The following is a 12,531-nucleotide window of genomic DNA, read 5'->3' as shown; positions in this document are numbered from 1 at the left end:
TAAATCAACTCCCCAAATGGATAAATCGACTCCCCATGTGTCTATCTCTCTCCTCGACTCCCCTTTTTCATTTCTTAAAACCTTTCTAATGATCCTTCCATATTAATCATAAGATTTTGTCTCCATTCACGAGGTGGCTGCTCTGAGATGCAAGACGCTAGCAAATCCCTTACAAGTAAAGATAAATCACTTATTCATTTAAATATATTCTTCAATCTGCTTTAATTCAACTCAAGTATTCCAAGGTTCTAAAGTAGAAAGAATTTTCTAAAGAGGATACCTTCTTCAAGATAATTATCTTAAACTTATCTTCTTATCATGATTAGGCAGATGGTTAGGATTATGATTATCTTAAACTTATCTTCTTATCATGATTATCTGTAAGTGCTTACTTAAGCACCTTTTTAGTGTTAATGAAAATATCCGAGAATAACAGAAATCTCTGAAATTTCTATATGATATCAGAGCCTCCAATCTTACCTGTGCACAATCTCGTGTCATACAGTTCACCGGAGGACGGCTGCCAATTTAGCTGTCTGCCCGGCCTGCCATAAATCCTTAGACCTTCTTACTTCCAAAGCCTTGTCAAACCTTGTTCTATCCAGCCAACTTTCATAGCCCAACACCTTCTTGACATTTCGTCAAACAGTTTGTGTGCATCTGTGCCATCTAAGCCTGAAAAACATGAATGCCACCATTAGCTACTGCTGGTCGAGCATAGGGTGCAACTTGGGTCGGGCTCAACCTGAACCCGATGGGTTCAACCTGATTTTGGCTCGGGTTGGGTTGGCATTTTCTCGGGCTGGGTTGGGTTAGGGTTGAGAAAAGCCAACCCGATTTAATTTTGGGTTGGGTTAAGGTTGAGGCCTTGGCAACCCGACCCGAACCTCACCTCCGTCCTCTAATTTTCTCATAATTTTCTAAATTATCCTGTTTTTCCTTGTATTTTTCTATTTGGCCCTAGATGAACCCGACCCGATTTGGAGGCGGGTTGACCATCCTCAACCCGAGACTTGGGTTGAGAGAATGCTATCTCGGGTTGAGTTAGGGTTGGCCTCAATCCGACCCAAGCGAACCCGAGTTGCACCCCTAGTCGAGCAACACTATCAACATCTTCGGATGACATCAAACTGCGGTCCAATCAGGCCTCTTCCTTTCTATGGAACAGCCATGGCCCATGGTCCTTCGAACCTCTCCTCGAATATCCATCTTTCGTTGCAGCTATACGAGAAGAAGATGTTGCAACAAGCGCATTAGCTACACCAGCCAACCAAAAACCTGGGCTTGAAGCCCAAAGTAATAATAATGTCAAGAGGTTAATTTATGGCCAAAAAAAGAGAAAAAAAAAAAAAGAAAGAAAAGGAAAAAAAAAGGGTTGCAAGAGGTATGTAGATTTGTTCTTTGGAGAGGATTCCAAATCCTTGCAAAAATGATATGTGATGTGGCAAGGTTTTACAGTGCTTTTGAAAGGTACGTTTGTTTCGCCAGATAAATGCTTGCACTGGGTTCTTTGCTTCCTTTGTCTCGGAGCATGATCATGCCTCGAAACTTCGCCACCCTTTTTCTTTTACGCCCCCACCGTCTTACTCATCCCTAGATTTTGATAAGTAGCACCCCCTTTCAATGACGAAAACCCAAAAAGAATGGCCACATGTAGGCCAACCCTAGAAAAGAGGGGGAGTGTTAAAGTATAAAAGATCAAATAACGCCATCTCCATCCGCTTAAGCTTTTGGAGTTACTGATAGTTTCACATGGTATCAGAGCCAAGGTCATGAGTTCAATCCTCCTCCTCGAAAGCAAAAATCCAAATTAAGAGAGCCACATGTGCCACGTGTAGGCCAACCCTAGAAAAGAGGGGGAGTGTTAAAGGTTGTTTCCGATTAGGCAATGTATATATATGAAATCTTCGAATCCAAATTTTGGGTCCCACAAGGCAATGTATATGAAACAAGGTCCGTTAATCAAGTAGAAACATCATATGGCAACCGACATGATCTTGGTCCCATCCTCAATGGAGATCCCATACACAAGGACTCAAAAATAAAAAATAAAAAATTAACGGTTTAATTTTTTTTGGAAAAATCCCAACTGAGTATAGTGGGGCCCACTTGATAGCATAATCCAAACGTTCATTTGTCAGGGCACACCTATGCTTGGATGTATGTAATATAGAAGTAGAAGGAAAATAGATTCTCATTTCTTTACTTTCCTTTTGCTCCTGATTTGAAAGAAAAGTCAAAACAGTAACAAAAAGCCAGGCAATGGAAATTCACACCACATAGATTGTCATGTGAGTAGGAAATGACAAAAAACAATGCTCAGAAAAGGAAAATATGTTCTCCCACTATGATTTTCCGAATTTTAGTGCAACCCAACGAAAGGGAAGGTAAAATTATGTCATTTTGCAAATAAAAATAAAGTAGAACTAAAGGATATTATTTGGGAGATTCTTTGCAGATAAGGAAAGTAGAATGAACAATGCATGTCACCAAACATCCAATAGAATGGGTTAATGGCATAATTTTATTTGGGAAATGATATCAGCACAACCATGTTTAACTAATTGTACAAACTCAGCTTGTCTTTACTTTTTTAATTGGCTGGTGAGAGCTTTTTGAGAACTGTAATGCCCTCTGAGACAGATCTTTAAGTAATAAAAGAAAAGATGAGTTGGTGGAGGCTAACTATTTAGCAGGTAATTGGATAGGAGAATTTCTTTGCTGATGGTTGAATTTCATAAAATACTGGTATATTGCCTAAGAACAAACAAACCATCTGATTAGAAGTACGCGTAGAGATTAAAACAAAAGTTTAAACAATTAATAAAAGAATAGGACTAAGGTCCAGTTCATGAAATTTTAAGATTTAACTCAAAGCTGTACAATCATTTTTTTTGGTAGGTAAGCTGGGATCGAACCTCTAACCTCACGGTTGAAGAGCAAAGTCTTAACCATTGAGCTAGAGGCTCAATCCCCTGTACAATCAATTTTACAATGAGGTTTGCAAAGTATATTACCTTGGAAGTTCATTCCTTGTCATCTTTGTCAAGGAAACTCAACAGAAACCCACTGACAATACGTCTTGCGATCACATTGGGAATGCTCCGGCATAGTCGTCCATCTAGATATGCAACTAGGCCTGTCACCACGAACTTACCAATTCCCCATTTCTGGATAAGGGTATTCGAGGATGAAAGGACAATCTCCATCCCCTTATCATTGCCTCCTGATCTCCCCTTCCATTTGATTCTCGTAATAAATTTACCTACTTGCTTCCGAAGCATTCGAATTACGTAACTCACAAATAGGTGTTCACATAAAGTCAGCACCGTAGGCCCAATTTTCCATTCCTGCAAAATCTTTTGGTTTAGGAAATATCTATCTGATGAGCACAATTAAGATCGAACTTGCGTGAGAAAGGTTAGCTGATGGAAAAACAGGCATATGATGATTCAAATGCATGTGAAGGAAATGAAGTAATGAAATGGGACAGCTTTGTTTTGTTAATATATAGGTATTTAAGGCATTTGGTTATCTGTTAATGATGGAAGGTGTATTTCTCAATGTAAAATAACCACAAAGGCCTTGAACGTTTGTAAAAACAGAGTATTTCTTGAGACATCAGGGGGCATACTATCATTTTCAAGGACAGCTGTGTAATTAGTCAGGAAGACATATATGAGATTTTTATGGGGTAATCACAGAGATACAAATGTGCACAGCTAAGAGATAGATAAACATATAAGAGAACTTACACTTTCTCCTCGCAGATGGCGTAAAGGACGATTTGTCATGGATGGTTCTCCCTTTAACAATGACTTGCTTACGAGAAATCTGTTCACGCGTTCCACAATCTCATTTATGATTGAACTGTTAGGGGGTAGGTTTTTTAGGATAACCTGTCAAATTAGGTGAATGAATCAATACAATTACTCTAAACAACATGCCAAGTAAGGAAAAACTTAGACCATCTGCTTGATTACACGAATGCTTGATTTGAGAATAAACTGTTTCCATCAATGAAGAAATTCACCTAATATTCGTTGATTATGGAGGCAATTTGTCATACATCTACTCTAATCAATAATGGTTGAATGGTATTATAAAAAGTGGGTATTGTAGGATATTGGAAAAATCTTTTGTGACGAGCATCGTGCCCCATTGATGGGAACGAACTACAGAGAGATGCCATGTGGCAGCCTTGACTAAGAAACATACCAACAGCCTACTATAAGTACCCATTGCCTTTAGCTTCAATAGTTGTTTATTTTTGTTTCTTTTTCTTTTACTTTTACTTTATAACACTTTGGTTAGTTTTTGCCTCTTCCTTTCTCAAAGGAAAGGGAGACTAACGAACCCCTTTCCCCTTCCCCCTCTTCATTTTAGAGGTTCAATCATCTAGCAAATACAGGAAATAATTTCTTTTGTATCATTGATGCAAGAAAAAAACTCTTTTGCACACTCCCAATTCCTTGTCTCGCGCTAAATATCTAGAAACGAGTCTGTGGTTACAATTTCTGAATTAAAAAGGCCTTATGATTGCAAAACCATGGAAGTATTCTCCAAGTTGGGATTCCCTCCGATAATTTGGAAGAACTAACCCAAATATACAGTTCCAAATGGTGGCTGAATCAGGGCATAGTCTAGTCGGTTTAGTCTCCAAAAAACTTCCATAAACTATCTGTTGGAGAGAAGAAAGAGAGGAAGAGAATGAAAGAAGAGACAGTTAGTGTCTCTCCCCCTCACTTATGTATTTCTATAAAAGAGAGAAAGGGTACAATGACTACTATGCCCTTAGCATCTACACATACATAAACACTTATAACACTCCCCCTCAAGCTGGAATGTAGATATTATACATTCCAAGCTTGCTACAAATGCCATTTAGCTTGGCTTTGCTTAAAGGCTTGGTAAAGACATCAGCTAGCTAGTCCATTGATCGAGTGAAGGAAACTTGTATCTTGCCCTTTTATATTCTTGGGTGAATGAAATGGCAATCAACCTCTATGTGCTTGGTTCTCTTGTGGAAGACAGGATTGATAGCAATGTGAATAGTGTTAAAGGAAGGAAGAGCTGGTCCGGCACATGCCATTCCAGCATATGACTTTTATATCACATTACTATTTTTGCAGAGCCTTGTATATTCTCTTGCTAATTCTGTTTCCATCCTTTTTGATTGCCATCCCCTAATCAAGGAATCCCACGGCTGTATAACATCTATAAATAATGTATGCTGCATACTAAAGATATCAGTTGAATACAGAGACATTCTTTTCTCTATTGCTCTGTTGTCTCACATGGTATCAGAGCTACAGAGCTCGAACCATTATCTAATATCTGCTGTTGGGTGCTCTGTCTGAAACCCAACTCCTCACTAGTATTTCATCAAACAGCCATCCGGATTCTATCAGTTGGTTGCTTACCCAGTTTGGATGCTCTGTTTTGGCCGGCTTGACCAGTGAATCGTCTCCCCGGCATTCTTCTCAGAGGCGTGGTTTCTACTAACACAGTTTTCTTGCAGACGTGAATAAGTTTGCAAAGAGATAAGGTTTTCCCTATACAGTGAGTCCTTTTACTTTGCTTACCTGTATATAAGGAGAAAGAAATCACACAGTTTAGCATTGATACCAGCACCACCTCTCTTGCTTATTTCGTATTTAAGAAGAAATCACACTCCTGAGAATTGATATAATGGCATGAATAAGTTTGCAAAGAGATAAGGTTTTCCCTTATACAGTGAGTCCTTTGGCTTTTCTTACCTTTATTTAAGGAGAAAGAAATCACATAGTTTAGCATTGATACCAGCACCACCTCTCTTGCTTATTTCTTATTTAAGAAGAAATCACACTCATGAGAATTGATAACGGCACCACTGGTTGCGAACCTATTTTATTTGCGATTTGTCTTCTGAAATAGACCAACCAAGTGCCGTTAAACTAGATGGAACAAACTACAGCCATTGCTCCTTTCTTATGCGAAGTTTCTTGAAGGGAAAGGGCATTTGGACATACATTACTGGTGATCTTAAACTCCTTCCAGCAGATGATCCCAAGTTTCATGATTGGGAAATAAACAATAATAAAATTCTTACCTTCATTGCCAATACCGTTACCCCATCTATTAGTATGCAGTTTGGTAGATTTGAAACTGCAAAAGATGTTTGGGATTTTTTGTCTCGCCGATACGTTCAGTCTGATTTTGCTCGGAAATACAAATTGGAACAAAATTTCGGTTGCTTAGACATCAAAAAGGACAATTTGTTTCAGAATTTCATTCTCAGATGGCTGTAATTTGGGTTGAACCTGCTCTTATGGAGCCCAAGTGGACAACTAATGCAGAAATATGGTACGCCTATCGAGAAGAAATGCGGTTGGTACAGTTTCTGATGGCTCTTAAAGATGACTTTGAGACGATTCATGCTACTATTCTTCACCACTTGCCTCTCCCAATTGTTGATACAGCTCTCTCCGAGTTACTTGCTGAGGAGACCCGTAAAGGACTTCTTCCTGATCCTGCTTCAGCTTTTGCAGTACCTACTCAAAGGGCAAGCCTCATCAGGGAAATCAAGATATGTCAAAAATTCAATGAATTTACTGCAAAGAATATGGACATATGGTTAAGAATTGCCCTTCACTGACTTCTAACAATATGCACAATAAAAGGAAGGAAGCTTCCTGCTTTGCGACTGTTGCAGATACCCGCCTCATTGTAGCTCCAACTCCGGCTTCATCTGATAAGGCTCCATCTGATCCTACTGTCATCTCTTCAACTCATGGACATCTTACAACAGAGATGATCCAACAAGCTATCTCCAAGATTGGTAATGTCACTCCCGTTGCCTCCGCCCTCTCAGTAAGCCCAAGTATTCAGATAGTTGGTTTTTTTACTCTGGTGCCTCTCATCACATGACATTTAATATGCACTCATTCTAAAATTATCATCCTATTAATTCTCTTGTCATTCATACTGCTGATGGATCGACTATTACTGCTAGTCAAACTGTGACTATTAAATCATCTTCTATGGTTTCTTTGTCTGTCGTCCTCCTCGTTCCTCAATTGTCGATGAACTTAATTTTTGTGGGTCAGTTATATAATCATGGCTTTGATCTCATATTTTCTTCCTTTGGGTGTGTTGTGTAGGATCAGTTGATGAGGAAGCAAGTTGGGACAGGCAGTAGATTTTGTTGGTTAATTCGCCTAGACGCGCTTCATGTTCCTACCCTTCGTCCTTCGCTCGTAGCTGCTTCCACTCTAGGATCTTCTTCTTTTATGTCATGGCATTCTCGATTAGGTCATGTTTATGCGCCTCGTCTTCGTTATATGATTAATAAAGGGTTGTTAGGGCCAGCCCACACAGAAAAAGACATGTTGTGTTAATTGTAAAATGGCCAAGCAACCAGCACTGCCTTTTACTAGAAGTACTTCTGTTTCTTTATTTCCATTTGACTTAATACATTCTAATGTTTTGGGGCCTACTAATGTTTCTTCTGTGGGGGCCAATCAATATTATTTTATTTTTGTTGATTATTATTCTTGATATACTTGGATTTATTTGCTAAAGACTCGTTATGAATTTTTACATGTTTATATTGAATTTGCTACTATGGTAAAAACTCAATTATCTAAATCCATCAAAACTTTTCGTTCCGACTCTGGTGGAGAGTACATGTCAGCTGCCTTCTATGCATTTTTAAAGACTGAAGGTACTCTTCCCCAATTATCCTGTACTAATACACCTGAACAGAATGGTATAGCAGAATGTAAGCATTGACATATTATTGAAACTGCTCGAACTTTACTTCTCTCATCTTTTGTTCCTCGTAAGTTCTTGGGTCAAGCCGTTTACACTTCAGTTTATCTCATTAATTAGATTCCCTCATCCATCACTGCTGGCATATCTCCTTTTGAACGTTTCTATCATTCTCTTCCTGACTACTTTGAACTTCAAATATTTGGATCTGCATGTTTTGTACTTCTTCCCACACTGGAGCTACATAAGTTAGAAAGGAGAAGTGCCATTTGTGTGTTTTTAGGCTACCGTATTCAACAAAAAGGATATCTTTGCTATGATCCTGAAGCAAAGAAATTACGCATTTCTCGTCATATTGTCTTTTGGGAAAAAAAAATACCATTTTATCACCCTCCACTCCATTGTCAAAGCCTGTTCAACTTGTAGATCCCTTTCTCGATACCCCTAACATTCCTTCTGAGTCTATCTCCCGACTCTGTTGCTGATCAATTTTTCTGCCTGAAATCGACAACACTGCCTCTACAAGTAATCTATCACATGTTGCTTCTAAGCATCACTACCTACAACGTGAACACCACCCTCCAATAAAACTAAAAGTTTATCATTGTTTTCTATCTGCTATTTTGTCTTTCATGAGCCTCAATCTTACCGAGAGGTTGCTTCTGACCCAAAATGGCAGCAGCTAGCTATGGCAGAACTCGCAGCCTTACAAAACACCAATAATTGGGATCTTGTGGATCTTCCTCCTGGAAAGTCTGTTGTTGGATGCAAATGGGTATATAAGATCAAAACCAAATCAGATGAATCTATTGAACGATACAAAGCTCGTCTTGTTGCTAAAGGGTTCACCCAAGAGTACGGCATCGACTCTGAGGAAACATTTGCTCCTGTTGCTCGCATGACAACTGTACGAACTCTTATTGTTGTTGCCTCTACTCAACATTGGTGATTGCATCAAATGGACGTTAAGAACCATTCCCCCCTCCCAAACCCCCCTCGTAACCCCATCCCCATCTCACGACCCCTTCCCGCCTCCCAAACCCCCCCGTAACCCCATCCCCATCCCCCTCTCCCGACCCCATCCTCCCACCGTAACCCACCCCCTCCTCTTTCCCCCCCGATCGTAGCCCTCCTCTCCATCCACCCAGCTCCTCCTCCTCTTTCCTTCCAACCCCCCTACTCCCTCTCTATCTCTTCCTCCCTATTCCCTCTCTCTATCTCTCTTTCTTTCCCTACTTCATTTCTCTTCTCTTGAATCCTAGTTTCTGCAAAGTTTCTCTCAGGTTTTTCCTTATTATGATCTAAATCCTCCCGTTTGGGTGTTCATGCTCCTCTCCATAGCTCCGATTCTTCTTGTGCGACCTTCCATGTCTTGACATTCCTTTTCTCTTTTATCGGAGCCGTGTTCTCTCTCGCGGGCCCATCCCGTAGTCTTTGCTTTGTTGGGTTCCCTATCCATTTGTATCTATGGATTCTCTCATCATTGAGGATCCCTCTCTTGGACAGGCTTCTACTGGTCCGACTCCTCCACCCCCTATGCCTTCTTCCTCTAGTCGTCCTCCCACAGGGGATGTTTCATTCCCTCCGATGACTACCGTACCACTAGATGGGTCCAATTATGTCAACTGGAAGGTTGCTGTTGAAACTTACCTCATTGCTCAACGTAAGATATATATCATCTGTCGGCCTCCTCCAGCTTCCACTGATTCCTCCTATGAGAAATGGGAGGATGATGATGCTTTGGTCCGCACTCTCTTATGGCAGAGCATGACCACTCAGATTTCTGGCACCATGATACATCTTTTGACCGCCAAGCGCATCTGGGATGACACTGCAGTTCTCTTTTCTGGCGTGGGCGACCTTGCTCGCATTTGTTCCACCTATTCCTAGTGGATGCATCTCTGGCATGCTGACGCCCCTCTTTCCGGGTACTACAGCCAGTTTGTCTCTCACTGTCAGCAGTTGGATGTTCTCATGTCTCTCATGACCGACTTAGCTGTTGCTGCCCAGCAACGGGACTAGCTCCGTGTGGTTCACTTCCTTGAGACATTGGGTCCTGAGTTCCTTTCTCTCCGGCATCAGATATTTGGATCTGGGACTATGCCCTCCCTACAGGTGGTCTATTTACGAGCTCGACAGTGCATGCTTAGTTCTTCTCTGCCCACTTAATGTCTCACTTCTTTGAGACATTGGGTCCTGAGTTCCTTTCTCTCCGGCATCAAATATTTGGATCTGGGACTATGCCCTCCCTACAGGTGGTCTATTTACGAGCTCGGCAGTGCATGCTTAGTTCTTCTCTGCCCACTTTATCCTTTGATGGCTCTGCGACGACGGCTTTTAGTACTGGCGATCGTTCTCTCCTTGGAGGTGGCACCTTTGGACGAGGTCATGGACACGATTTTGGCCGTGGTGGCGTGGGTCTGGTCGAGATATTATTGGTGGATGGAGTACTAGTGGCCGTTCTCGTCCTTATTGTTCTCATTGCCTTCGGGAAGACATTCTCTGGAGACATGCTATGTCCTTCACTCTGCCACATACACATCTGACTCCGTGCCCTCTCCCTCATATGAGCCCAGCCCTGCAGCACCCTCTGATGGTTTCTTCCTTTCTCGCGCTGACTACAATGACTTTCAGCACCTCAGGCTGATCAGTCGCCCTCCGAGTGCCGGCTTTGCTCAGCCAGGTAGCTCTCTTGCTTCTCTTCTCACTAGCTCGAGCTCTTGGATCATTGATTTTGGAGCCTTGAATCACACAACTGGTACCTCTTCCTCCCTTCGCTTCTTTCGTCCTCTCTCCTCTCAGTTTATTATCCTTGCAGATGGAAGTACTACTCCCATCTCCGGTATTGGTCATATCCCTCCCTGTTCTGGTCTTACCCTATCCTCTGTGCTAAGTGTTCCCAAAGCTCCTTTAGCTTACTCTCAGTTAGTCAACTCACTAAATATTTTAATTGCTTTGTCTCATTTTATACGTCTTATTGTTTATTTCAGGATCTTTCGATTGGGAAGATGATTGGCTCGGGCCGTGAGGTGGATGGACTCTAATACTCTATCGTTTGGACTGTGGCCCCTCTCCCGCCATTTTACACAGTTCCGTCGACGCTTATCAGTGGCACTGCCGCCTTAGTCATACATGTCTTGAGCGTCTACACCGCACTTCTATTGTTTCTTCTCCTATTCAGTCATTTCAGTGCGAGGCTTGTGAGCTTGGAAAACACCATCATGTGCCACTTCCGTCTAAGAAACACCATCATGTGTCATTTCCGTCTAGGCTTATTAGTAGGGCCTCGCACCCTTTTGATATAGTGCACTCTGATGTATGGGGTCCCGCGAGGACTACCTTTATTTTTGGCTATAGATATTTTGTTGTCTTTATTGATGATTTTTCTTGCATGACTTGGGTTTATTTGCTACGAGATCGGTCTCAGGTTTTCTCCACTTTTTGCACTTTTCATGCCGAGGTTACAAATCAGTTCCAATGTACCCTCAACTGCTTGCGCATTGATAACGCTAAGGAACAGTTCTCCACAAACAACGGTTTTCAGGATTTCCTTTCCACTCATGGCATTGTCCACCAATCTTCGTGTGCTCACACCTCCCAACAAAATGGTGTAGCTGAAAGGAAGATGCGATCTTTACTTGATGGGGCCCGTACTCTTCTTATTCAGATGCGGGACTCAAATCTTATTAGGGTGATGCTACCCTCACTGCATGCCACCTAGCAAACAGGCTTCCGTCTTCGGTCCTTGCTGGTTCCTTTCCCTTTGCCATATTGCATCCTCATCATGATCCTTTCCCTCTCACCCTTAGGATCTTTGGTTGTGTGTGCTTTGTTCACAACCTTGGTCCAGGCATAGATAAGTTGGACCCTCGGGCTGAGTGATGCATCTTTCTTGGGTACTCACGGACTCAAAAAGGTTATTGCTATTATAGTCATCGCTTGCGTCACTCTTTTGTCTCTGCCTACCTTCTTTGAGTCAGAGCCTTACTTTGTCACTCCTCAGGCGGATCGTCCCGCCGCTCTTGATTCAGATATCCCTCTTCCTCATGTAGTCCTTCCAAATTCTAGTCCTTCTCATCCTCTGCAGGTCCTTGAGTTGACCCCTGTGTGTGAGCCCTCTTCACCCTTATAGGTCCCTGCGACTCCACCACCAGTTACTCGGAAGACATACCAGCGCAGGCCGAAGTCTGGAGCCCATCCTCCTCAGCCGGAGACCACATCTTCCTCCTCTTAGGTACCCATTCTTCCATCTTTTACTGTTAGTCCAGATCCTCCCATTGCTTCTCGTACTCGCTCTCATAGCATTGCCCATCCCATTTCCTCTGTTGTTTCTTATGACTCTCACCCCTTATGTTTCAAAGTTTTGTATTTGCCTTGTCTTCTGTTTCTTTTCCACAGTCTTTGCCAGCTGCTCTTGATCATCAGGGTTGGCGTGCGGCTATGGATCTTGAGATGGAGGCCCTTCAGACCAATCATACGTGGGATTTGGTTCCCCTTCCTCTTGGGGCTCGCCCAGTGGTTTGACGCTGCGGTTATGCAGTGAAATACTTACCTGACGGCACTGTTGAGCGCCTTAAGGCGCGGTTGGTTGCCAAAGGTTATACACAGACCTTTGGAGTTGATTATAACGAGACCTTCTCTCCTGTCGCCAAGATTCCTTCCATTCGGGTTCTCTCTCTTACTGTAAAGAATGCCTTTCTACACGGTGAGCTTATTGAGGAGGTATATATGGAGCAACCTCCTCAGTGTGTCGGTTGAGGAGATCTATATATGGCCTCA

At 42.1% G+C, this 12,531-nt stretch overlaps 1 protein-coding gene across 5 annotated transcripts in view; it reads right to left on the bottom strand.

Annotated features, from left to right (window-relative positions):
- Nucleotides 1-313: 313 nt before the first annotated feature.
- LOC143849602 (vacuolar protein sorting-associated protein, putative (DUF1162)) overlaps nucleotides 314-12,531 on the bottom strand; it is a 130,849-nt gene continuing 118,631 nt past the window's right edge. For 2 of the 5 annotated variants that reach the window (XM_077358672.1, XM_077358676.1), the window contains 2 exons: nucleotides 3,756-3,899; nucleotides 2,800-3,350 (listed from right to left, as the gene is read on the bottom strand). In XM_077358672.1, the coding sequence (XP_077214787.1) occupies nucleotides 3,027-3,350; nucleotides 3,756-3,899 (468 nt within the window). In that variant the 3' untranslated portion in view covers nucleotides 2,800-3,026. Of the gene's footprint in view, nucleotides 676-1,376; nucleotides 1,846-2,514; nucleotides 2,758-2,799; nucleotides 3,351-3,755; nucleotides 3,900-12,531 lie in introns of those variants that run through there. The other 3 variants (XM_077358674.1, XM_077358675.1, XM_077358673.1) reach the window with 3 other exon arrangements.

Source organism: Tasmannia lanceolata, unplaced genomic scaffold (assembly GCF_043159265.1).
Source record: "Tasmannia lanceolata isolate RefF3 unplaced genomic scaffold, GAP_Taslan_0.1 ptg000018l, whole genome shotgun sequence".
Lineage (NCBI taxonomy): Eukaryota > Viridiplantae > Streptophyta > Magnoliopsida > Canellales > Winteraceae > Tasmannia > Tasmannia lanceolata.
The sequence above is the reverse complement of the archived record's forward strand: the minus strand, read 5'-3'. Positions and strand labels throughout refer to the sequence as shown.